The 24903-nt window shown below is 37.5% G+C and overlaps 1 protein-coding gene across 18 annotated transcripts; it reads left to right on the top strand.

Moving 5' to 3' along the window:
- Positions 1-86: 86 nt before the first annotated feature.
- On the top strand, positions 87-23182 carry ZNF207 (zinc finger protein 207). Of its 18 annotated transcripts, none has more exons than XR_013940728.1 (15): positions 90-301; positions 1691-1817; positions 2279-2417; positions 3303-3473; positions 4183-4258; positions 4761-4808; positions 6904-6974; positions 8021-8181; positions 8958-9050; positions 10259-10501; positions 11229-11391; positions 11537-11720; positions 11944-12023; positions 14078-14194; positions 16294-23182. XR_013940728.1 is itself a non-coding variant. In XM_080561228.1 (13 exons), the coding sequence occupies exons 1-12, from the start codon at positions 261-263 to the stop codon at positions 11695-11697; spliced, it is 1494 nt and encodes a 497-aa protein (XP_080417354.1). In that variant the 5' UTR covers positions 90-260; the 3' UTR covers positions 11698-11720; positions 11944-12288. The 18 variants fall into 18 exon arrangements, 9 of the variants coding, with proteins under 9 accessions (XP_080417353.1, XP_080417354.1, XP_080417346.1 ...); XR_013940732.1 differs by having other exon boundaries at positions 11537-12023; positions 16294-16348; positions 20945-23182; XR_013940733.1 differs by having other exon boundaries at positions 11537-12023; positions 16294-16348; positions 20942-23182.
- Positions 23183-24903: the final 1721 nt, after the last annotated feature.

The raw sequence follows: 24903 nt of genomic DNA, 5'->3' as shown, positions 1-24903 counted from the left end.
CACCCCGCGGCATGCCGGGACCGCCGAGCTGCGGCGGGCACAGCCGGCTCGCGTCACGTGGGCTGCCCCCTCCCGCCGCGCCGCGGTGCATGCTGGGAGCGCGGCGGCAGCGCCAGGAGGGAGCGTGGCGGCCATTTTGTGCCTGCCTCGCTCGCCTCCGGGAAGGGGCTGGTGTAGGAGCTGCGGCTTGGCGGGGAGGGAAGGAGGGAAGAAGGAGTTCGGCTGTTTGCTTTTCTGCCTAGGTCGCGGGCGTTGTCGCCATGGGCCGTAAGAAGAAGAAGCAGCTGAAGCCTTGGTGCTGGTATCCTTCTGCGTCTGTTTGAGGGGAGTGTGGGGGGGGGAGCGCGGCCCGGCCCCACCGCGCTGCCTCAGGACGGGGATCGCTCCTCGGCCCCTGGTCCCGTCACGGTTCGGTTCGGGTTTGCTCCCGTTGCTTTTCTGCGCCGCTCAGTGCCGGCGTGGGGCCTGCTCCGTGCCCTTCCTCAGCGTCTCTTTCCCTCGCCCGCCCCCCCCCCCCCCCCGCGGCCTTGTCCTCCCTCCTCGCGTCAGGGCCGCGCCGCCAGGCCGCTGCTGCCCGGGGACGGGGGGGCGCTAACGGGGGAAAGCCCTGCTGGATAAATAAAGCGAGGCAGGCCTGGTTAAAAGAGATCTTTTGAGAGCTAATTGTAGAATTCCAAATTTGTAATCGTTGCGTCAAAATCCCGTACAGTTTCTCAGTATCTAGAAATATTGGTCGGTTTTTCTCAAATCAGTCTTTTGTAATTTGTTTTTTAAAGGGTGATTACAGGATTACTTTTTCTCTCACGTTTTTGCCGAATCTAAAACCGTGTAATAAAGGAGTTTATAATCTACTTTGAGATCATTTACCGGTTTATGTTGGATGGCAGCTGTGCTTCTATTTCAGGTACTAATAGGTCTTAAGTTTTGCTGAAAGTGGGGAGCACGTTGTGTTAGCAAGGACACACTAGTAACAAATGTGTCTGTCTTGCTTAGCAAGATGTCTGGAGTGTTCACTGAAACATTAATGCTGATCTGCAGAAAAAAATAGCGGTTTGTCTCTTTTGTCACACAGAAGTCTGGAAAATTCTTCCTTAAAATATTTCAGTTTAAAACCAAATTTGTTTAATGACTGATAGATTAATTACTTAATCACGTAATGTCATAAGATTTGAGGTAGCTGGATGACTGGAAAAAAAATTTTAAACTATCCTTTTCTCTGTTATAAACGTTTGTTACTGTTGCGTTTTATTAAATAGGCCCTTCTCCTGAGTATTTAGCTTTGCTTCCCTTTTGCGGATTTCCCATTTGTTTCTCCTTTACTGCTTTAGCAACTTGTAAAAACCTTAAAGTATGCAGAGAGAGGAAGGAGTCTGCTTAGAAATAACTAGGACTTGAAACTCATCTGTCAAATAATATGGATTCAAATTATGATTGTGGTCGTGTGTACACATCTTGTCAGTTTTCTGACACATGTAACTTATCTGAAGAGGGAAACAATGGGTGGTGTGAGGAGGGAGGTTTGGTTTCAGACATCCATGCAATACTTGTTCTGATATGAAAGCTTAGAGATGCTTTCTCTGCTTTTTTTTTTTCCTTTAGAAAAAAATATAGTAACACTAATGCTAGTTAGCCTAGTGTGACGTAGAAACTCACTTTCAGGATTAAATATTTCCTTAACAATCTTCAATAGGTATTGTAACAGAGATTTTGATGATGAAAAAATCCTTATACAGCATCAAAAAGCAAAGCACTTTAAATGCCATATATGTCATAAGAAATTGTATACGGGACCTGGTTTAGCTATACACTGCATGCAGGTAAGAAGTTCTAGACTTACAGAAAACTTTCCTTGACAGTATTTAAAATTGGAATTAATAAACTTAAATTAATAAACTTAAATATGTGTTCTTTGGGGGCTTCCACAATCATGAAAACTGATGAGGGAAAGATGGTAGTGCTCTGTTTCAAGGACAGGGCTCTTGCTGTGTCAGCAGTTCTCTGGTGAGTATGTTGCAGAGATCTTTGCAGTCACTTTGAAGATGTAGGAGTGAAGGAATTGCGTTGCATTGGTGTTCAAAAGAAAAGTCTATAAACTAGTTTTAGAATTTAATAGTAGCCAACAGTGATGGCTGCCCTGTACCAAGAAAATGGTTGGCTAGAGAGACTCTTCCTTTTAAGGATGTTGCTTTTGTATTTTGACAGTAAACTGGTGGAATAATTTAGAATGTAACCTGAGTTGTGGTCAGGAGGACTTTTTTTTTTTCTTTTTTCTCTTTAGGTACATAAAGAAACAATAGATGCTGTTCCAAATGCTATTCCTGGAAGAACAGACATTGAACTGGAAATTTATGGCATGGAGGGCATTCCAGAAAAAGATATGGAGGAACGGAGAAGGTTACTTGAACAAAAAACTCAGGGTAAAATATGATCTAGCTAGTTATCTGTATTTTTTTTAGCACACTTCTTAAATTAAATATATTTCAGAATATATTCTTTGAGTCTGCTATCCAGGTTGACCAATATATCTTAACCATACAGTAGGTAGTATTTGTCTTGAAATAACAGGCAGATGTTGTTCTTATGTACAGTATTTGTCTGCCTCTCAATTCATTATGTGTAGGCTTTGTGTATAAAACTGTTTTTGGTGGTTTGAAGTGGGGTTTTCTGCTGCTTTTTTTTTTTTTTTCCCTCTGTGGTGGGGTTTTTTTAAATGTTGAAAACTGGTTCATTAAGTGTTACCCCTGTGTGAAGATTTCCTGTGTCTGTCTTACTCATACTAAGCTGGGTGAAAGAGCTCTCGCTCCTCGGAAGAGTAAGGGCTGGGTTAATACATCCCTAACTGCAGCTTCTGTCTTCCTACATGGCAGGCAAATGTCAAGAGATACATTTTTTTTTTCTTTTCCTGTTCAGAAATAAAACTATTACCCAGTGAATAGGGGGATGGTGATTTTTTTTTCCCCTTTTTTGGAGGAAGGGCTAGGAATCATAGTACTCTTATGATACAGGAATACTTCAACTTCTTTGCTTTCTAAGTGTGCTTTTCCTTTGAGTTGTTCTGGCTTATTCTGAACGGCCAGAGACTGACATGAAGGAAGACCCCTATTATGTTGAGGTTTATTACAGTGGAGTCACTTTCCTTTCATTTTTATTTGTATGGATGATAGTAGGCTCACTTAGCTTTACTTCTCTGTAAGTCTGTGAGTTTTTGAACATGAGATTTGAAATTACTTTTGTTCCAAATAATATATTCCAGATAAAAATGAATTTGCTTTCAATCTGACCATATGCATTGTATTATTTAGCAGAAAGCCAGAAAAAGAAACAACAAGATGATTCTGATGAGTATGAAGATGATGAATCTGCAGCTTCAACTTCATTTCAACCCCAGCAAGTTCAGCCACAGCAGGGGTACATTCCCCCAATGGCACAACCAGGTTTGCCTCCTGTGCCAGGTGCACCAGGGATGCCTCCAGGTAAGGATAGTATTTTGGAGCTAGGTACTGAAAAATTGACTAGGAGTACAAATCACTGCTGGAATAATAATCTGTTCCTTCCAACTCTAGGGTTAAAGGTATTAAAATAGTTTTGTAAGGTGCACATATGTGGTTTCTCCAGGTTCACGCACCACCCTTGCACAGTGGGTAGGTGTGCACATTCTCCTTTGTGAAGATTTCTAATACTAGCATCTAGATTGAAGGTATATGTAATATATTTGTTATTAAGGCAGATCAGTAATTTAAACACAAATCCACAGGTCACATCTGTTTGTGATCCTTCGTAATAAGATTTCAGGAATACAGAGCAGGAAGGCTACTGTGTGTTTAGAGTCTGCTAACATACAACAGGCAATTTATACACAGGTTACAAATACATTGCAGAAAGAATTCTGATTAATGACATTACAAGCTGGCCTTCTCTGATCTTTTCTGCAATGACGAGGCCTGTTCTTTGGAGACTCTACTAAGAATGCTTACACTTGGTGTCTTGCAGGACAGGGAACAATGAATCATGCAGATTTGCAGATACTCTTTTATATTGCATCATTTGTAAGCAGTGTTAATTCAAAAAATAATCTTTTACAGCTTCCTGTAAAACATTTATTCAGTCTAAGTTTATTAGATTAGATTTGTGAGAGACCGTATATTGTTGGAGTTGTATAAAATTTATTTTTCCTTTGTTAAGGTATACCGCCATTAATGGCAGGTGTTCCACCAATGATGCCTGGCATGCCTCCAGTGATGCCTGGGATGCCACCTGGGTGAGTAGCTAGAAAGATTTAATACTACGTTTTCATACTGTGCATTTTAAACTGTCACAGAAACAGTAAAGCTAATTAGAAAAACGTACGTAGGAACCTGTGAACTCTGTGACTTTAATATTAGGATGCACCAAAAATCTAGGTGGCTATAAACCAACATTAGAAGTATAGTCGAAGTATGACTTTATATGTAAGTATGTTGCCTCTTTCCTAATTTTAGTAATGTAACAATTTTAAATTTTATTTTGTTGGTTTAAAGCCTTCTGGGAACCACTGCTTTGTGTATTACAGAAATGTGCATCTGGCTATCGGTCATCCAACCTATTGGGGAAATATATAGTGAATAGTTTAAATTTATTCTTTAAATATGAGAATAAAAATTTTATTTTGGGCAAGAGTAAGATGTTGGTTTTTATGTTTGTTTGGGATTTACACAGTACCCTATCATAATGTGTTTGGAAAATCATAGTTAGATTTTTGATTTTTTCATAAATTTTCACAGATTACATCAACAAAGAAAATACATGCAGTCATTTTGTGGTGGAAACATGTAAGCATCTCATTAACGTAATTATAGGTACATTCATTATGCCATTTTATGTCATATATTTGATAAGATTGAAACTGTCTTACTGAAAACCTCTGAATATTGCTGAGATGTTTGGGAATAATGTCTTGTTAGGTTTTGTTGTTGTATAATAAAGAAATAACTTTACTCATTGAAATGGTTACTACAAAGCCACATATTGTGAGAAATGCATTCTACAGTATATTAATAAAATAGGCCCTTTGGGATTTATATCCTTTCTTGAATATGTACAGCTCTATGTGCTTAGTCCTTTACCCTGTAGGACTTGCTGCAGGAGCTTTGTGCTTGAGTTTTAAAGTTCACTAAGGTGAGAGGTTGTTCTCTTCTGAAACACAAATGTTGTTTTAACAGTCTTTGAATTTAAAAATCATATCTTAAACATCTTGTGGATGTTCATGACTGTAACTTTTCTGGTGGAAGCTGAAAAGAATTTTATCAAGCTTGTGGGTGTTTAGTCCTCCTTAAACTTTATTACCTTTAGGTGACTGTAATGTTACCTAGTAAAACATGCAAATGAATTTGCCAAAAAAAATCACTGAATGTTATGTTATGCTTTTACCTGGTTAAACATAAGCTTTTGCTAAATTAACCTGATGACCTTTTATTTAGAAATGAGCAAAGGAACTAGGACCTGGGGAGCAGCTTAGTTTTTAGCATGACACTAGTTCTAACCGTGCCCCTGCAGTTTTCTAGAAAGTGATCTTCCTTGTGGCAGCAGGAAGCAAGTGTCCAGCATTTTTTCTTTTTTTTGACGGTTATCAAAATGGATGGCAAGACTGAATTTGCTTTCTCCAACCATGAATGCAGAAAGAGGGGTGATAGTACTATGTTCCCAGTCATTAGTGCATCTGATTGCTTGTTCCCAGTAGTAGACAAGTTTAGATTAGTAAGGCTGGGTAGCAAGCTGCTTTGCAGAGTTCACCTCTTTATGATGATTCACTTGATTTTGAAATGGCAACAGTAAATGTTTCTAGACTGTTACATAAAATAGAAACTGCTTCATAGTTGTGATCTAGTACTCAATCGAATGCTGCGTGTCTGTTTAGTTTGCTCTATCTAGCAAACATATAAGTAATAGACATTCCTTTATTTTGTTTCCTGTAATCCAGCTTCGAGTGTCTGGAAAAATGAAGGCAAACTTAAACTACACTTGGTTTGTTCCCTGCAAAGGAATTCTTTGTATATAGTTTTCCAATTTAAAAGCATTTAGTGTCGTTGTCAATTTTTTTAAATGGAGTTACCACCCTGCGTAGGAGCAGTTTGCTTATATTAAGGGTTGTGTGTGTAGTTTAGAGGAGGAACACAATTTGCAGTGTAGCTTGGTAGATAAGGATAAAAAGAATCATTTAGATTTAAATTCCACTTTTCTGTTAGGAAATACACTCTTATTTTGGCCTGGAAAAAAAAAAACAACACTCCTGTTTTTAACGTGAAAGAAAAATAATAATGATTCCTCATTTAAAAATAAAAAAAAATCACACTTGTCTATACTGAGTGTAGGGAATAGTTAGTGTAATTAAATCTCCAGAAGCCTTGTTATCTTCTAGTCTCTGTTTTTATCAATGTTTTGTGCCTAGGTTTACAGAATTGGGTTGTCTGCCACTCGCTAGAGGAAGTCAAAATAGTATGAGGGTGCCAAAATCACAAATAGACTTGCGGTGTCACAAACGTATAATACCAGAAGTACAGCAATTTTAGTGTGATTGCAGTTGCTGTTTTTCCTACATGCAGATTTTCTGAGTACATTAATATCAGGTTCTTAGAACACAATACCAAAACTAATATCCTGAAATATATACCAAGATGGATGCCAGTTCTGGAATCTGATAACAGACGAAGTGAAAGGTTGAAGAGTTAAAGTTCAAATGAAAAGTGTTTGGAGGTTTTCTGTGTGTTTTCTTTTTTTTCTTGTTGAAAAACATGTCTTCTCTAGAGTCTGCTGTTTTTGGATTGCCTCCTGAAATTATTTTTGTATTTAATCTAATACAGGTATGTGCCAGTTGTTTTAACAGTTCATCATGGATGTTCTTACTGATGCTTGCTTTTTGTTCAACAGGATGATGCCGATGGGTGGAATGATGCCCCCTGGGCCAGGAATACCACCTCTTATGCCTGGTATGCCACCAGGTAGGTCAGGGCTGTCAAATGCATACTGTGGTGAGAGCTAAACTTTATTTCTGCTGAGAGTTAAGATTTCTATAAAGAATATACATATGTATGCTACCACCTTGATGCAGATGGATTGCTGCAGAAGCCACTCTTGTGCAAAGGTGAAGTGATTATTTTGTGGCTTTTGACTACAAGTAGTTGGGTTTGGTACTGTTGTGAAAGAAAAAAATGGAATATAATTTTATTCTTACTGCTGTTTCCCTGTTTTTCGTGTTGCCCAGTCTCTCTTCATTCTTCTCTTTTAATGTCTGTGGCTGCAGCTGGAAAACTATAATTAAAATTATTTTTAAAAATGTTGTGGGAAATGAGAAATAGTCTTGATGTTATACTTCTGTAAAGAGATTAACTGGAATTTTGATCATACCATAGCTAGAGCAGACCTGTTGAACTTCTGTAGCTCTCAAACAGCCTTGTGTTCAGAAGGTGGTGGTTTGAGATTTGCTGGTTTGCCCAGATTTCTCACTGGAGGAGGAAGCAAGCCAATGGGACAGCTACAGGCTGGTTCTGCTGCACAGTAATGTGTAGGAAGCCGTGTGAGCTGTTAACTTCCTGTCTCAGCCTCTCCTAGAGCAGCATAGGCACAGCGTGCTAAAAACAGAGTTAATTGCCTTGATTTATTGAGAGCATAACTATCTTCTATCAGTGAAATTGTAGTAGAAAACATGACTTGATTCAGTATTGCTCAGAAGTGTTTGAGGTACTGCCTATACATGGACGTTTATTGGTGTTTAGGGGTAAATTAAGGTAGAACTTTGTTTGTTTGGGGGAGGGAGGAGGGAAATTGATGGTCTTAAAATGGGTCGTGACCTCTGCCTTTTGCACTTGCTGTATATGGTGACTGACTGCTGGCATTACACTTTGTTACATTTTCTTTTACTATTGCCTTAAAAATATATATTCCTTAGAGAAGACTTGATTGTAAAGAGCACTGGCAACAGAATCCTCTGAAGGAATACTGCTCCTTCCTTGAGTGTGAGTCATTACAGATTCTTTGTGGTCTGTAGGTATGCCGCCACCTGTTGGTCCTCGTCCTGGGATGCCTCCAATGACACAAGCACAGCCTGTTACAGCACCAGGCATCCTTAACAGACCTCCAGCTCCTGCTGCGTCAGCACCTACCCCTCAGCCTCCAGTTACTAAACCACTCTTTCCGAGTGCAGGGCAGGTAAGGTATCTCATAGCCTGGAATCTGTTGCTATCGTCTTCAAATTACCACTGTGTCAACAGTGAGGAGACCTGAGAAATAACTGATTACATTTCTTGCTTGTGTTGATTCTTAATTCAGTGTAGTGTTTGAATGAATTTTAAAAGATTCTTTTGTTTGTCTTACAACAGCCATGAAACCAGACTGAAGTTCTGTAAGCAGTGGGGAAGAAAGGAGTAGGCAAAACATTTTGTTTGTTAACCCCTTCAGTTGTCATTATAAGGGTGCTTTGGGTGGGTGAAGGGAGGTGTTAGTCAGCTACAGGAATCTGCTTGTATAGAACTTACCCTAACATTTCCAAAGTGGAAATCTTGACATGACTTGTTCTCCCTTGTTCTTTTCGTAATGGGCTTTTTACCAATAGAAGGACTAATTTATTCTGTAGTTTTGTTCAAATTGGGTTAAACATTGTCTGAATGAGGTCTTTTGCTTTACAAAGTTTGAGTTAACTAAGGTGGTAAAGCTTGGTTTAAATGTTTTGGGGAGGGAAGTGGGAGTTTATAGCCTTAAAATGGCTTGTGACCTACGTTTTGATTTTACTTGCTGTGTATAAGTTTTTACTTGCTCCCGAGTATGTTGCAGAAAACTTCATAGTGTCCTATTTGCATTTTGGACTTCTACAGGGAAGATGCTCATTTACAAAAGCACAGCCCCTAGCATAAGAAATCCTTTCATCTGGACACTTTCCACCCATTTGTTTGGAGACTTTTCACTGTTTCCTTTCTTTTATGCTACAGATGGGGACACCTGTCACAAGCTCAAGTACAGCTTCCTCCAATTCAGAAAGTCTGTCAGTATCTTCTAACGCTCTGTTTCCTAGCACAGCACAAGTACGCAGGAAGTCACAGATAAAACCAAATTGCTTTGCAACTTAACCCTTTGGACCGTTCTGTAAAATCTAAAATTGACTAAACATCTTCAGATAATTTGTTGTATTCCTGATTATGTTTAGCTGGTAAAACTGCAGAGTCCTTGATTGTGAGTTGCATTTTACTAGAAATAAGCATGTCAAAGTGCCCAATTTTTCTTAGAGTGAAAAAATGAAATGCTGTGTCCTGGTTCTAAAGGGTTAAAAAAGCATGAAAGCAGTTAAATGCATTTTAGTGGGCAGTGGTTAGCTTGATGCATGGTGAAGGCTTTTTAGTTCAATGTTTAATATGGTACATCGTAATGTAGGGAATTTTGTGATTTGCTTTACGTGCAAAAAATGGAAATACTTTCAGGAAAGTTCAGCAAAGAATTCATAGAATAACTGTAAACAAAAGCATTCTCTCATAACTAAAGCTTGCTTTGAAGATTAGTGCATCTTCAGAGAGAGCCTGATAAAGCCAACTTTTCTTGTTTAAAAATTTTAATTTAAGAACAAAGTAGGAAAGATGAGATGCTGGCATCTGTAGTGATCAGTAGTGATCTGACCTCATCTGCCTTCAGTTGATTCTTCACTCAGAAATGATACTAAAGGTCTGTAGAGAGATACAGTACTTCAAAACAAAACAAAACAAAAAAAACACTAATATTTTTGGAGAGAATGCTTAAAAGATAAAATAGAGTTTTCTTAAATGTTTCATAAAAACATTTTTAAAATACCTAATTTTAATAAATGCTAACACTGAGCTGTGCTCTAAACTAATGGTTGCTAAAGTTTGCTAATAATTTAGTGAGACAATTTATACTTATAGGCTGTTAATAAATCTGTGATTTATGAAGGATTTAGACATTTTACCAAACTCAGTATTTGAGGTAAAAATTTTGATAGGATTTTTTTGTTGTTGTTTCTTTTTTCTAGTTGTGGCTTTTGACCTGCAAATTTTAGATTTTCCTGTGTGTGTGTGTGTATATATATATATATGTATGTACATACTGGGTTTTATTTTGTCTTGTTTTCAGTTGCTTTAGTATGTGATAAGGCTGAAGTTTACTTTTGTCAAGCTTATTTTAATTATGTATCTCACTGGAAGGTTTCAGAGGTCTAGCAGACATCTTTTAAGTTTTCTTATGCTTTAAGAAATAAATATTGATCTATCTCTGTGTTTCACAGGCTGCAGCAGCTGTTCCAGGTCCAGTTGGTACTGATTTCAAACCTTTGAATTCTACACCTGCAACAACAACAGAACCCCCCAAGCCTACATTCCCTGCTTACACACAGTCTACAGCCTCAACCACTAGCACAACAAACAGTACTGCAGCTAAGCCAGCTACATCTATAACAAGTAAGCCTGCTACCCTTACGACAACCAGTGCAACCAGTAAGTTGATCCATCCAGATGAGGATATATCGCTGGTAAGTTAAAATATTTTAATTGTCTTAAAGAAAGTGCAGTTTATGCCGATATGGCTGACTTAAGTAGAATTTTTTCTATGTTCTGTATAACAATGTTTTAATATTGGTGAGATTGCAAAACTTGCAGGACTAATATAACAGAACCACATGCTGAGAAAATGTCCTTGGTTGAGAAGTGATGATTGCCATCCTGCAATGATCCTGTTTTAGATCTCAGTCTTACCTTTCTGGTGATAGGGAATTGCTCAACTGAAAATACGATTTGGAGTTTATTTCTGTTTGTGATTTAAGCTTGAAGTTAAATAGATGCAGCTAATGAGTGTAAGACGAAGGACTTAACAGTTTGAAGTGGTCTTGGTGCTATTACAGCAATCAGAAATCAGGAATTGATGGATAAAACAAGTGAAACTTAATTTTAGTTCGGATATCTCTAGATCTGCGTTTGTTGTTTTGCCTCATCTTGTTGTGAGGAAAAGGCTTTCCTCAGCTGAGGGAGGAGGAGAATTTGTGTTGTATGCAAAATACTGAATTAGCCAATATTAATGCAGTAACTTTGGCAGAAGGGGGAAAAATCCAAATGTTACTGTGAAATGTTTACTGGCAGCAACCTAGAATTTCTGAGATACTGATAGTTCAGTACCTGTAATCCACTTTTGCTACATTTATTTACTTTGCCTTTGCTGAGTTTATCTTACAGCATGTTATGGTTGTCTATTCCTGGTTTTAGGAAGAGAGAAGGGCACAGTTGCCTAAATACCAGCGTAATCTTCCTCGGCCAGGACAAGCTTCCTTGGGTAATCCACCAGTTGGACCAATTGGAGGTATGATGCCACCACAGCCAGGAATTCCTCCACAGCAACAAGGGATGAGACCTCCCATGCCACCTCATGGTAATCACAAGTTTCCTAGTTTTCTTTTCTCTAGAAGATTTGTATTTGCTGTAACTTCTTTAAAACTTAGTGACGTACTGTGAAAAACAGCTTTGTCCATTTGCAAAATGAATTCTTCTTTGCATCTTAAATATTTTGTTTATAGGTCAGTATGGTGCTCATCACCAGGGCATGCCAGGATATCTTCCTGGGGCGATGCCTCCTTATGGTCAGGGACCTCCGATGGTGCCCCCCTACCAAAGTGGACCTCCTCGTCCTCCAATGGGAATGAGACCTCCTGTAATGTCGCAAGGTGGCCGCTACTGATGCTACTACACACACTCTAATAGGTTTGGAGATTAAACCTTTTCTCATCTTGTGCTGTTAATATAGCCAAGCTTCCGTCAATTAAGGCTTCATTGTGACTTTAAAAAAAAATAAGTATCTTCCCCACATGCAAGGAACTATTGGACATTCTTATTTTACATGGGAAAATTTATTTGGAATAATAACAGGAACTTTTCCTGATGTTGCAATTTATACTGTATGGCTTCTTTTTCATGTTTCATCTAGGTTTTTAGAAGTGAAGTATAGTAAATATGGTTCGTTAAATTGTGAAGGCGCTGGAATTACATGAACATACCACCTTAAAGGCAAGTTCTGTAACATTATGTTGCTATTTGTGAAATGATGCCTTCACAGCACTTCAAGTGCTGTTGGACTTTGTGTCCCCAACATAGTTTGGTGAGGGCTGTAACTGTTCCCAACTACTTGTACATTTAAGTCTGAACATGTAACAATATTTAATGTATTTAGAGTTCCTCCTGTTCCAGGGTTTAAGTAAACTGACCCACTAAGGTCGTGTGACTTTTCTGTACTGTTATAAACTTCATTGTAATAAAAGAAGAGAAAAATTTATATGCCTTTTCATTCATGACCAGCTGTGGACCACTGCCTGAAAGGTTTGTACAGATGCATGCCACGGTAGCTGTTGGTGTAATGAACACAATTATTGGTGCTTTTTTGATAAAGTCTCAATTCCTTATTTTAAAGCTTAAGTTATTCCTTAGCTGCACGTCTGAGTAGACAAGACCTGTACACTTATTAACTGACGCATCAAAAATGAGGCTGCAGGAGGCACATCTTAACTCTTGGTTGTAATTTCTCATGATGGCATATGCTTCTTATTTGTGCTTTCTTGTCCTCAATGATTTTAAATGATTTCTAGTCCTGGCACTTATTTGTAGGATATAAAAGTGATTGCTGCAAGATGCATGCTAGTGCAAGATGTTTCCTGTTAGTTCATTCCTTGACCGACTCTTTTTAAATGTGCAAAAGCATATGAACTTCAGGAGCCTTTTAGATGAAGATTTCTAGAAGCTTAGGTGCATGTCACATGGGTGAGTGACTTCCAGTTGATGTTGTATTTAAGTTGACCTGCAAACAAGAAAAAGAAACCTGACTTTCTTCTCAGTGTGCAAAAGAAACTAAGGGGAATAGAGTAATATGTTGCATGCTGCATTTCTATTTTCAGAATATTCAGAATTTCACATCGTCCTATAGGATGAGCCCTCTACTATGTGCTGTGATCAGGCTGTAAGCTTGGCTCAGGCCAAGTTTCCTGAGCCAGTTAATGGAAATGTGTAGAGTAGGAGATTTTTCCATCAGTTCTCCTAATTACAGCTATCACAGAGAAATCTTACCCATACAGGTTAGTTATCTGTTTCTGAGTAAAAGGACAGATGACCATCAAGACTGTAATTCTCTGAATGTCTAACATTGCTGTGTTAACGTGTTATATTTCTGGTGAGAATGAAAATGCAGAGGGGGAGACATTTTGGAGGGAACGGAAGCTAGAGCTTTCCTTGTCTTTTCACTCCTTTTTTCCACCTGTTGTGATGATTTTTTCATTTGCAGGTCAACTTTAAATACATGTTCCAGCCTCAAGCCTTATTTGTGCAACTTAGGTTATGGGGATATCTCCTCTTTTAGCGTAGGCTAGAAAGAGTTTCAGTATTTTTGTATTGGTTTAAGTTCCATATGTGTTTTTGTTGACGGTGGATTTTTTTTACCTAGTTGTTATAATGAGTATTGTGATTCTTTCACTTGAAAGTCTCATGGGTGTATTTTTAGCTAAACTTGAAGTACTTCATGTGGCTTTATTCCATATTCTATTAGCTGCTCAGAAATACAGATCAGCTACTATACTACATTGTCTCTCAACTTCAAACTTGGGGTCATGGAATACCTCATGAAGGCACTGGAGCATCCAGTACATTCTAATTCCAGCTGAATTGCATTAGTTTAGTTTAACCATTAAGAATTGTCAGGCACTTTTTCTGAAATGGTTAGCAGTTTTAAGACCATAACTCCAAGCCTCTGTTGAGAAGCAGTTTTCTCTGGTCACTGGTTATCTGCTGGTCACCTGTCAGATGTGCACTATTTGGCTTGCAAATGTGCTGAGTGGGCCTTGATGTCAGATGTTTTGTTAGCTCTTCATCTTGCTTTATACAAAAGTCTAACAGATAAAACTGTTTTGCTTAGGCAATGCTCTTATACTCTGGTTTTCTTCTGTTTTTCTTTATCTAATAAGGATAACTACAAAACAAAGCACTGGAGAGATTTTTAGTGTCTTGCATTTAATGTTTTTTGTAATGTTATGCATAAAATTCATACATTATAAATTGATCTTAACTTTTGCATTTAGAACTATGAAACGTCTTGCTTTTTCTGAAGATCATATTGCTGCTGTAAGGATGCTTGGCCCTCCTGCCCCTAGTAAAGCAAATACCTTCTCCCTTTGGTGTCTTTCTGTAACTCATTGGTACGTTGTTTTCAGAACCCTACCTTTCCTGGGAAAGTACTTGAAAACCTTACTGCATGTACTGTTAACTCAGCATATTCTGCAAGTTGTCTTTATTAAGAGTTTCCCCAATTAAATAGTAAATGTGATTGTTCCAATAATAGCATCATTTTGTAGCTAATACTATGCAGACTTACAGTGCAGACACATTTTAAATTGAGTTTTTCTTAGTAATAACATTGTTATAATCCTTAACTAAGCACTGCCACGTGTTATTTGTATGGTACTCTAATAATATGCAACAAGCAGGTGAACAGTTTTTCTGTGATTTTTCACGTGGATACTGCCTTTCCTGCTCCTGTCATTTCTGTGCTATAAGAGCTGCGATGTTGCTATCTCTAGTTACTCTTGTGTCTCTTGTACGTACTCTTCTCCTGAAAACAGGCAGGTATTTCAGTGCATATGTTGTCTGTTGGTCCCTGCCTTCATTTCTTTGGATACTGCTTCTTAATGTTCAGAGAGTTGGATTTATGGTGTGCTTCCCAAAAAAGGGTAAAACTCTTTTGAATGTATTAATTGCTTGTATAAAGACTAAGGCTTGGTTTACAGTACAAAGTTTAGTCAGCATAGTTTTGCCAGCAAAATTCCTAATGTCATGCAGCCATGCAGACCTTTTTTTTTTTTTTTTTTTGCTTTAGTTCATCAACCCCTGGAAAGGGGTTGCAGAAGGCTTTATGAGTACAGCAAAACATATCTGTTACAGGACTGTGATGATATAATCACATGGGCAGAAGCTTTGATTTCAGTTGTTGCCTGAATTTCCTGTGGCAGATCTCATAGTGAAATGAGAAGTTGCAAATGGCTTTTGATCAGTTTTTATTTAAATTTGAACGTAATGTCAGTGTTGAATATGAAAAATCAAACAAACCAGGCTGCAAGAAACTGTTTAGACACAGGTGGGAAAAATGCTTATGCAAGATATTTAGTGTGTATGGCATCTGGGACTCGTATAAGAAGTTCTAAATTATTTCACGCATGGTGTCTCAATATCATTATGAGGCTGATCTTGTATATTTGCTAATTTTTAGAGTTAAAGGGTTGAAATTGGCATGAAGTAATCTCAGAAGAGCCCGTGATAGTTTTTCAGACATGTTGATATGACTGTTTTGTTCTTCTTTTAGGATATCTTTCTACCTTTTGCAAAGTCTGTTTTAAATAAAATTTTGAAAATATGTCTGGTTTATATGGACAAAATTTTTTTCTAAAATGTTTGGAGCTTTTTTCCTTCCACAGATGAGATTTTTAGGCGTTGATAATAAATTTGAGGCTGGGATGTATATCTAATGATTTCAGTGGATTACTATTCCTCGCTCTGTGCATGCATGGGAGAACATAAACAAGCTTCTAGAAACATATTCAGCTGCATCTGCCTTCTATGGTTTCTGCAGTTATTTCGGTGTATGGATGTCTTGAATGATACTTGCACAGAATTTTATAACTTGCTTTCTTAAAACAAGATAAAAGTGTACGGGATATAACCTGGAGTTATTTTACAATAATCAAATAATTCCAAATACAAGACAAAAAATGAAATACCAAGATTACTTGAGTTTCAGAAACAGTAAGAAGGGCATTATGACTCTTCAGTTAAATTAAGACTGATGTACCAGTCCATGAGCTGGGGCTGCAATTTAAAATGGTAATTAATGTCATTTTAAAATAGTAAATGTCTTAATAATTGTACCGGTCTAGCTTCTACATAAAAATTAAGGTGAGGGTCAACACTTTCAGTGGCTGATGGAATCTTTAACTCAACGTTTTGTGAATTAGAACAGTAACTACTATTGGTAATGGAAAAAAATACTATTGGTTATGGAAAAAATGCCCCGGAACAACTGACTTATGTTCCACTGATCAAGTTACAGAGCAAAATGAACTGTGCAATTCAGAATTAGCTGCGAACTACAAAAAAGTTCTGTTTTGGTCTAACAAAGTAGGTGATATAGCAGTCCTTTCCTTTTGTTTGCTTGATCACTGGAATTTTGTTAACGTTGAATGCATGTCTTTCACTTAATTGGGTCATGTTTTTTCTAAAACTTAAATTTTTCTTCTTCCTATAGCCCTGCCATAGGACAGGCTGAGGCAGAGTCTCAGTGTTGCCCTGTTCAGTCTGAGGCAAGTGGGATTTATTTTATTCCTTCCAGGGGCTTTCACAGCTTTATGGCTGTTGGATATTTATGTCCCCAAACTTGCAGCAAGTTTGGTGAAGGCCCCTAAATTTATTTTAATTTAGGTTTTTTATTCTTTTGGTAGACGGGCTCTATATTAATATTTATCCTTTTATTATCACTGTGTTTTTAAGAGTCTTAGGGGGAGGGAATGTGTTGTAAGATGTTTGGGTACCATTTCTCTTACAGAACGTGTTTCCTTCATGGCTGGTCAGGTAGTCCTTCAGCCACGCTGTACCCTGCCCCCTTTCCCTGCATTGTGTTTGTGCTGTACTGGTTTTTGGTTTTGGTAATGTGACTATGTGTAGTCTTTGAAGTAGTGGCATGTAAAGGTTAATTACTCATGTTTCCTTTACTGGGGAGATGTATTTATTGAAGTACTTAAAATACTTAGGTATTTAGCTAATAAGTGATATTACTAGTTACAAAATTGCGTAGCCTAAATTACAGAATACGGTTTCTGTGGAGGAGGATATTAACTGCTGCATTTGTGAGCTGTGCCACAATGAATATTAATGTAGAGCCCTAGGAAGAAGTAGATATTCAAGTTTGTAAAGTAGAAGGGAAGAATGAGAAATCAAAACCACAGATGTTTCAGTTCATCAGTTTCAGGAAAACCTTTGCATCAGTCACTTAAATACACCCAACTACCTAATATTTTGTCTATTGCAATGATGTACTGAAAATGCTTGCGTTTCCTTGAAACCTGGAGGAATTTTGTTGCATATCCAAAATTTGCTTAAGGATATGGGAATTTGAAGTTAATACTTTTCTTCAGTAGATAGCAAAAAAAAAATAAAAATATTACCCCTTGTGAAAAACTAGCGTTAGTGTTACTGCTCACTCTGAAATGTATTGGTTTTGAATGACTGAGGTTGCTTAAAGACAACTTCAGCCTCAGAAGAACAGATTTTGACCAAGGAGGTCTTGCAGCCTGTCAGCAATGGAATTCTTGAATTAGCAAACATTGGAGTCAGATTTTTAAATCTTTTTTGTTTTTTGTGTTTTTTTAACTTGTGGCATTTTTTTGATGAGCAAAATGTTTCATTTTTTCAAGGTTGTGCTGAATAATGACCCACTTGTGATTTTCAGCAAGTTTAATTAAAGGATAAAGTGAGTTGTAATTCTTCTTTAGTTCAAAGAATGGATTTCACACTCCTGTTGTACTCGTTTTGTACTCTGCCCTTTACATTTTCACTATAGGGGGTCTCCCAAGTAGTCTATTCTGACTGGAAAATTGACATCCTCTGTGAACTGTTTCAAAGTAATTAGTAAGCATGGTGTTGCTTTTCTAATTCTCATTGTGATGCTGTACTTGATAACAGTGAAGATGAGAACAACTCTAAGATACATTACTGCAACTAGTCTTTATTTCGCATATTTGGTCTATAGGAGCATTTGGTTTAGTTCTTACTTCTCCTGGAATATCTAAGGAAACATTTAACCAAAAATATTTTTCAGTATGGCTTGTACTTCTTGATTTAAGTTTATCTTGTGAAGGCTTGAGATGAAAAAATAGCCAAATTTCAAATGCATGGTAGTGAACTTTATCATCAGTTTCCATTTAAGACTCATGCAACACGAGGTAGTTTTTATGCAGCTACTTATATTCAGTTTTCAGCACACAAAGCTGAAATTCAGCACAAATGCTGTGTTGTCTATAATGGAGTACCCTACTTAGATCCACGCTTGGGTTATATCTAATGAATTGATACTCCGAGCTATATATTTTCAGATTAAACTTTTGATCTGATTTTACTGAAGATAACTAGGTTTGTTATGTTCATGGAAAAATGTTTCAAAAATGCAGTTCTGGTTTTCATTGTTGCTATTAAGTTGTGTGTACTAATATTCAGGAGTAAATTAGCCGTTTCTTTGTGGCTTTGCATATTCTGCTCACAAAGCGTGGTACTTCTTAGCATCACATTGCTATGGATTTTTTTTTTCTTGAAACTGCTTTTGGACAATTTCAGGAAAATGAATTTCATACTACTTCTGAAAGACACATTTGACACTAGGACAATTCCATGCTGTCGCTGTATGGATTAAGGCTTTTAGCTCAGGGTTTTCTTGTAGTTCACACGTTCTTCACTTCCATTGTGTATGTTTCTGTCCGTTCCATAAGTCTTGAAAGGACTGGACAGGACAGAAGTTTTTTGTTCTGTGTTTGGGTGTTGGTAGCTTTAATCAGGTTATATCCATGTTACTCTGATCTGTTACCACAGACTAATGTTTATGCTTAAATTTGCAGCAACTAATGTGTTCTCCATTTGCTTTGTACTTAATCCTAAAAGGTACATGTGAAAGTACTGCTGTATTTCTAGTCACAAGGATGGCATAATGGCTCTCTGCTAAAAAGGTGGGAATATGTCCTCAGCTGTTAGACCAGTTGCCCTGTCATTTCTTTAAAACAACTTGTAAAATACTCATCTAGTGCAAAAGGCTCATATCATGCTCCTTTACTGAAGTTCTGTTAGTGACCTCCTCCCTGCCTCATGTGCATCTAAGGAGGATAGTTCCAAAAAACTTTACTTTTATTTCTGTTTTTTATTTTGATGGCTGGTAGTGTGTTTTTAACTGACACTTCTGCGTGCTGTCATTATTGCAGCTTTCAGTATTGCAGCAGTCTGTATATCACAAAGCTGTACGTTTCATTGCTCGTGGAATTTTCAGTGATAATATTTTAGTCACCTGACTATTATATTAGGTATTAATGGAAATAGGCTTTGGAAAGTTTGGTTTTATTTAAGTTTATGTAGAGGTACTTGAGGTTTTTTTTTCTAAGGTCAGGAATTACTGAAATTGTGCTAAATTGGGTGAATTTGTACCCACTGGTCTTGAAAAGAGAAGTGAATGAGAAATGTGGCATGTAAAGTATGCATCACACATGAAGTTTTGACTTGCTGTAGAATTGTGTGATGTATTCTGTGCCATGTTTAATAAAGATTGTGGCCCTTAAATAATACTCTGAGAAATAGGCTACCTCCAAAAGAACTTTTTAGTTTGTGTATACGTTCTGTCAAAGTATTCAGACCAGAGAAGTATTGGTGGTGACTGGGTTTTATAAAAATGTAGCCATTGGTGACTGTGTTTTTCTATTGGAGCTGGGCTAGGTAGATATTTGGGGGTAAGAAAACCTTGGAGGAAGCCTTTGAGAGGATCAAGATAGAAAAGTGACTCTGAAGTGTAATGTACAGAACTGATTATTTTTTTTTTTAAGTTTTGAAAAGAACTTTGAGAAGTTTTTTTTTATTCTGTAAGCAGCAGTTTTATACAATCTTGATTGTCAGAGAAGGCAGATTCTTGGTAAAGCTCTACTGGAAGAAAATGCAGTTCAAGTACAGTATTTATAGATTGTGGTGTATAGTGAATACACTCGTGTTATGTGAAAGTACTTGGAAGGTCTGTCTGAGGGAGCTGGGCACTTCAGCGTGCTGCTTTTGCAGAAAGCTATATCCTTTCTTGAACCATGTGGTCCAGGACGTTATCCTTCGATCCTTTGTTCTGATCATTCCGATGAGTCAGTATTGACTGTATGATGACCCTCTGTGAGGGTTGGTATTTACACATCTGTTCACTGTTGTGAGTAATGAGGCACTTGAACCTTTTGAGCAAGTTTACACTAACTTGTTTGATTGTTACAGGCTCTATTGTAGGCTGTTCTTACAGGCAGTAGGAACAATCAGCAGCACTGCTGTTTCCGTAATAATGAATTTAACTTCTCCATAAATAAGTCTTGAACTTATCTTAAGGAAGTTAGAATGTTTTGAGGAAACAGTAGTATTTTCGTGCAAGTAACATCTCGACTAAAAACAAAGGAGCACACAACTTTGAGAGCCTGAAAGCTTCCAAAAAAAAATACCTTGTTTGCAGTTACAGCATATCTGTTAGCTAGCTACCTTTATAACAGATTCAAGTTTCTAATGTCTAAAATTTCGTTGTAAATCTTGTCTACATCTTAACCATGGTCCCAGGTGCTTTTTAGAAAGAGGGTCAGCTTCTTCTGCCCTTAGTAACCAATATTTATAAATGGTTTTAGCTAATAGTAATTTTGAATTACCAAACACTATGCCATGCAACCAAAGGAAATTATTTCATTGTGTCCCAACGTAGGGAATTATATGATGATTTAAAAGAAAAATTTCATGCAGAATCTTTTTTTCCCCCCCTCATTGTGTTGTAGAAGAGTGTGATACTTGCAACTACTGAATTCTTTAGCTTCTAGTCGAAGAAAATACACTTTGCTCTTTCATTGGTAAAGTCTAGAATAAGAAAAACAGTTTGAGACTATTTAATGAAGGACCATGACAATGTAAGTATTGTAATTTCCTTTATATTTGTGTTAGGCAAAGGGATTACCGTGTTAAACTTCTGGCTTTTGTGTCAAAAATACCAGAAATGTTATAGTTGCCCTGACTTCTTATGCTTTTCTTAAGCAACAAATTACAGTAATTGAAGGTTGGCAGCTTTTTTTTTAATGAAAAACTAAATTATGGGTTAAACTCCTTGGTTTAATACAATTTGTGTTTTTGTCAACTAGCAGCAGAATTTCAGCATTTGCTACTTACTGGTAGAGAAGAAATATCCCACAGCACTGCCAGTACAGGTTAGTTTAATCTGTAAGTACCTGACATTTCTATTTGAAATATGTTCAAATGATACCATTTCAGTACAAGGGGAATTTTGATCTCTGAAATGTCAATGTATCTTTCTTACCTACTACTGTTTTCAGTAGTGAGTGAACGTCTAGTTTTTTTGTTGTTTTTTTTTTAAAGGTCTGTAATGATTTTAACTACTCTTGTGGGTCAGTAATATCTGCAAGCACAAGGAAAATTTAATATAGAACTTTAACAAGTTGCCTTTGGTGTTACTGAAAAACATAAAGATATTAAATCAAAGTTAGTTCTTTGGTATCGTGCCTGTTATAAAAGGCTGTTTTATCAGTGAACCAATTACAGGGTATTATATTGGCTTTTATGTTGGGGGATAAGCATTTCTGTTCTTAAGACTGTAGCAGTAATGTAATCTTTAGATTTTTCTTTAGTTTTAGCTAATTACTGCCTACTGCCAACAGAATTTTAATTTGCTGTACTTGTAAGCTGGGAGCTTCTTGTTCTATGGTTTATTAGCTTACTTTTATTTAAGCCCTGTGTACCTCATCTCTATGTTATCAGCGTGGGAGATGAAAGTTTTCTGTGCTGTGGCACATAGCGTAGTTTCATAAGCTGTGAAACTCTGTGCCTTAACATACACTTGTGAAGTGAAGTGAATCATCACACAGTGAATTTGAAGGGCTTTTGAAATCATTGGTGGATAATTATATAAAAACAAAATATTGGAAGACTGTGTACTAGTGTGGTAGCCAGACAGAAACGTTAGTTTTGCCAGTTCATATGAATGCTTTTATACTCTGTTTTCGTAAGTGATTTGACACTTCCAGCAGTATTGCTTGTTTCAGAATTTTGAAGTCTCATACAACGTTGGCACAGCTCGTCATACCAAAATGTAAGGTTTCAAGGGGATCAGGTTTCAAGGCGATTTGCTCAGTAATGAGTTGAAATAAGTAACTGATTGCTTTTGGCTGCTGAATTACCGTGTGAAGTCTCAGTTTTGACAGTGGTTGAATGCTGACCTGCTCTACTTGTACCCCAGATTGGGAGTGAATGGGGAATAACTAAAGGGTAGTGGTGTTCTGTTTCATCAACAAAAAGTACATTTCTTTGGAATAGATCCTAATATGAATCATAGAATGGCTTGGGCTGCAAGGGACCGTAAAGATCATCTAGTACCACCCCTCCTGCCATGGGCAGGGATACCTCCCACTAGATCAGGTTGGCCATGGCTCCATCTAACCTGGCCTTGAACACCTCCAGGGATGAGACATCCACAGCTTCTCTGGGCAAGCTGTTCCAGTGTCTCACTACCCTTTCAGTGAGAATTTCTTCCTAATGTCTAATCTAAATCTATCCTCTTTTTAGTTTAAGACCATTTCCCCTTGTCCTAGACCACGAACTATGGTAGAATGTCATCTCCCTGCAAAACTTTGACAAATAATTACAGAATTTTTTGGTAGAATTTCTTTTCTTTTAAGATGGGACCAAAACAAAATATGAAATCTGAGCTTTCACAATCAGGTGAGCAGTCTTAATTCGTAGCTCAGGTTCTGATGCACTGTTTCAGCAGCTGTCCAGTCTAACGCAATTCAAAGTCGTTCCAGTTGTGATGCAGTCAGGAGGCAGCAGTGAGTCAGTTCACACTACTTTAGACTTCTGCTTAATGACTCCAAATCGCCCCTTCAGAGATTCTAGTCACTGTGTAGCAAACTTAAACTCCAGTTTTTAGTTCCTTCTTAAGGTATTTTAAAGCATGCAATTGAAGTAAGTATCCTCTCAGTAGTAATACAGCCACAGAAGTTAGTGTGTCAGGAACATTTTTCTTGTAACTTGATCCACCTTTTGTGTAAGTGATATGAAAGGGAAGGAATCACTGATCTTTTGAAAAATGACAAGTGGCAAAATATTAATGTTGAATTTAATTCCAGAAGGTGGGAAATCGGTAAGTATGGGCATCATTTTCGTGCATGTAAATAATAGTAACAGTAACCATAGTTTAATTTTATTAGCATTCAGTTTACAAAGAAGATTGAAAGAGAATATGGAGTTAACATCACTTGCATCCCTTGGGAACCGTATGCTTCAAGAATGGTTAATTAACATATACAAATCTGTAATGTATATCTACCACTTTGTAACAGTCTCTAATTAAACATAAGTGAACCCTTGATTCTGTGTATTTTTTTTCTCCTCGAGGACCTATTTAAATCATAGCAACAAATGTTAGCTGTTTCAAAGTGCTTATAAAATCCACCTTCACCCGTGTTTTGGTTTGAATGACTTTGTACTAGCTCTCTGCCTATAAACCATGCAAGAACTCATTCATATGAGCCCTATCTTGAAGTGATTTTATACCTGGAGACAAGCAAGTGAATCTCAAATTTTTCATATTTAACTGTCTTTTGGTGCTAATCTACTGTCCTTTTTCTGTACAAAAATGTGTGGGCTACCAAAGGATTGCTGTCTACAATCTCAGGTGCCTGGCAGGCTTGGTTTAAGAAAACAAGTTACAAGACAAAGCCTCTTGGCCAAGTCTTCTGTCTTAAGTTTTTCACTATTAAGTGATAGCAGTTTCTGTTTTAAAACAAAATCTTTGCTCTTGTCACAGCATGTGAGCAGGTTGTATGAACAATCAGGAAGTAAATGCTTGCTTTTAGCTCACACGCTTGTCAGTAAGATCTCACTTCCTATTTCTGCTTTGGGCTATGCCATATTGAAGCCACTCTTGTGGCCCACGCAGGCTTAAAAAAACTGCCTTTGCTTAATTAACTTTTCAGATCCCCTTCCACTGTTGCTGCATCAGGGCTGGGCAGAAGGTGCTTTCTCCAGCACCCCAGCTCTCTGGCTGCTAGCAGTTAAGATGTTGTCATGGTTTGTCCCTCCAGTGTGCCTTTCTAGCACATCTTGGGGAAAGTTGCTGTTGATGTGCTTAACCAAAATCTGCCAGCCTGGATTGCACAATCAGAAAGTGCAACCCTTGAACCAGGCAGCTTAGCTACTGTGTGTCACTCCCAGGTTGAAAACAAGGTATGGAGACAACTGTTGCCTAACCAGTACTCACAAGCTTTGTTTCTCTTTCCTGGGTACCAGAAGTGAAGGCTTGAACTAGATAGAATTTTCCTTGGTTTCATCCTGTTTTGAGATTTAAGTTGATCTGAATTCACAGTGCCTTGCAATTCCTTTTACAGTTTTGGCTGTGTCCAGATCATGACTGAAGTTGGAAAAGCAAATCACACCTTACTGCTGTTAGAGCTATACCTTCAGGTAGGGTAATTCAGCTCATGTAGAAATTGTGATTCTTTTTAAAGGTTATTTACCATGTTAAAACTTAAGCTATATTATAGGTCTTCTAGAAAATTCTAGCAACTCCGTCACTATCGAACAACGCTGAATTCAAAGAATAATAGGCTGCTTTATTATTAAAGATTTCATGTGACATAATGGTTGCAGAAGCAGTACTGACAACAAACTTTGTATTTTTTAAATTAGTAAATAAAGCTAGACAAAGACGACTTCTTCAAGAACAGACGTAACTTGCAAGTTTGCCTATTGTATATATAGCATGTGAATATCTTGGATAATGCTGCAAAAACACTTTCCCAAGTGCAGGAATTGTTTGGACTATGAAATCATAGCAGCTCCTACAAGTAATATTTTATGTCACGACTATGTAACCGCTTATGTCTCTGCTTCCCTGCTCCAGTTATAGACGCCTGCAGTATGGTTTGTAATGTTTACATGGAAAAGCAATGTAAGAGTGATGTAAAAACTGAGACCTGTTTTTATCACTTCTGATGTTTGCAGAGTCAATTTTTAAAAATTGCTTATTATTCCTCTCTGCTTCTGTAATAGATGTTGGCTTGCAGTTGATGATGCATAGGCGTATTTA

Source organism: Anser brachyrhynchus (genome assembly GCF_964034855.1).
Source record: "Anser brachyrhynchus genome assembly, chromosome: 18".
Classification (NCBI taxonomy): domain Eukaryota; kingdom Metazoa; phylum Chordata; class Aves; order Anseriformes; family Anatidae; genus Anser; species Anser brachyrhynchus.
Note: the sequence above shows the minus strand (reverse complement) of the source record. Positions and strands in the feature narration are given on the sequence as shown.

Excerpts from the sequence above, each read along its gene's own strand:
- ZNF207 (XM_080561228.1), top strand. The coding sequence starts at position 261 with ATGGGCCGTAAGAAGAAGAAGCAGCTGAAGCCTTGGTGCTG. Across the intron at positions 302-1,690 it reads CAGCTGAAGCCTTGGTGCTG|GTATTGTAACAGAGATTTTG; the intron begins GTATCCTTCTGC and ends AATCTTCAATAG. Across the intron at positions 1,818-2,278 it reads TAGCTATACACTGCATGCAG|GTACATAAAGAAACAATAGA; the intron begins GTAAGAAGTTCT and ends TTTTCTCTTTAG.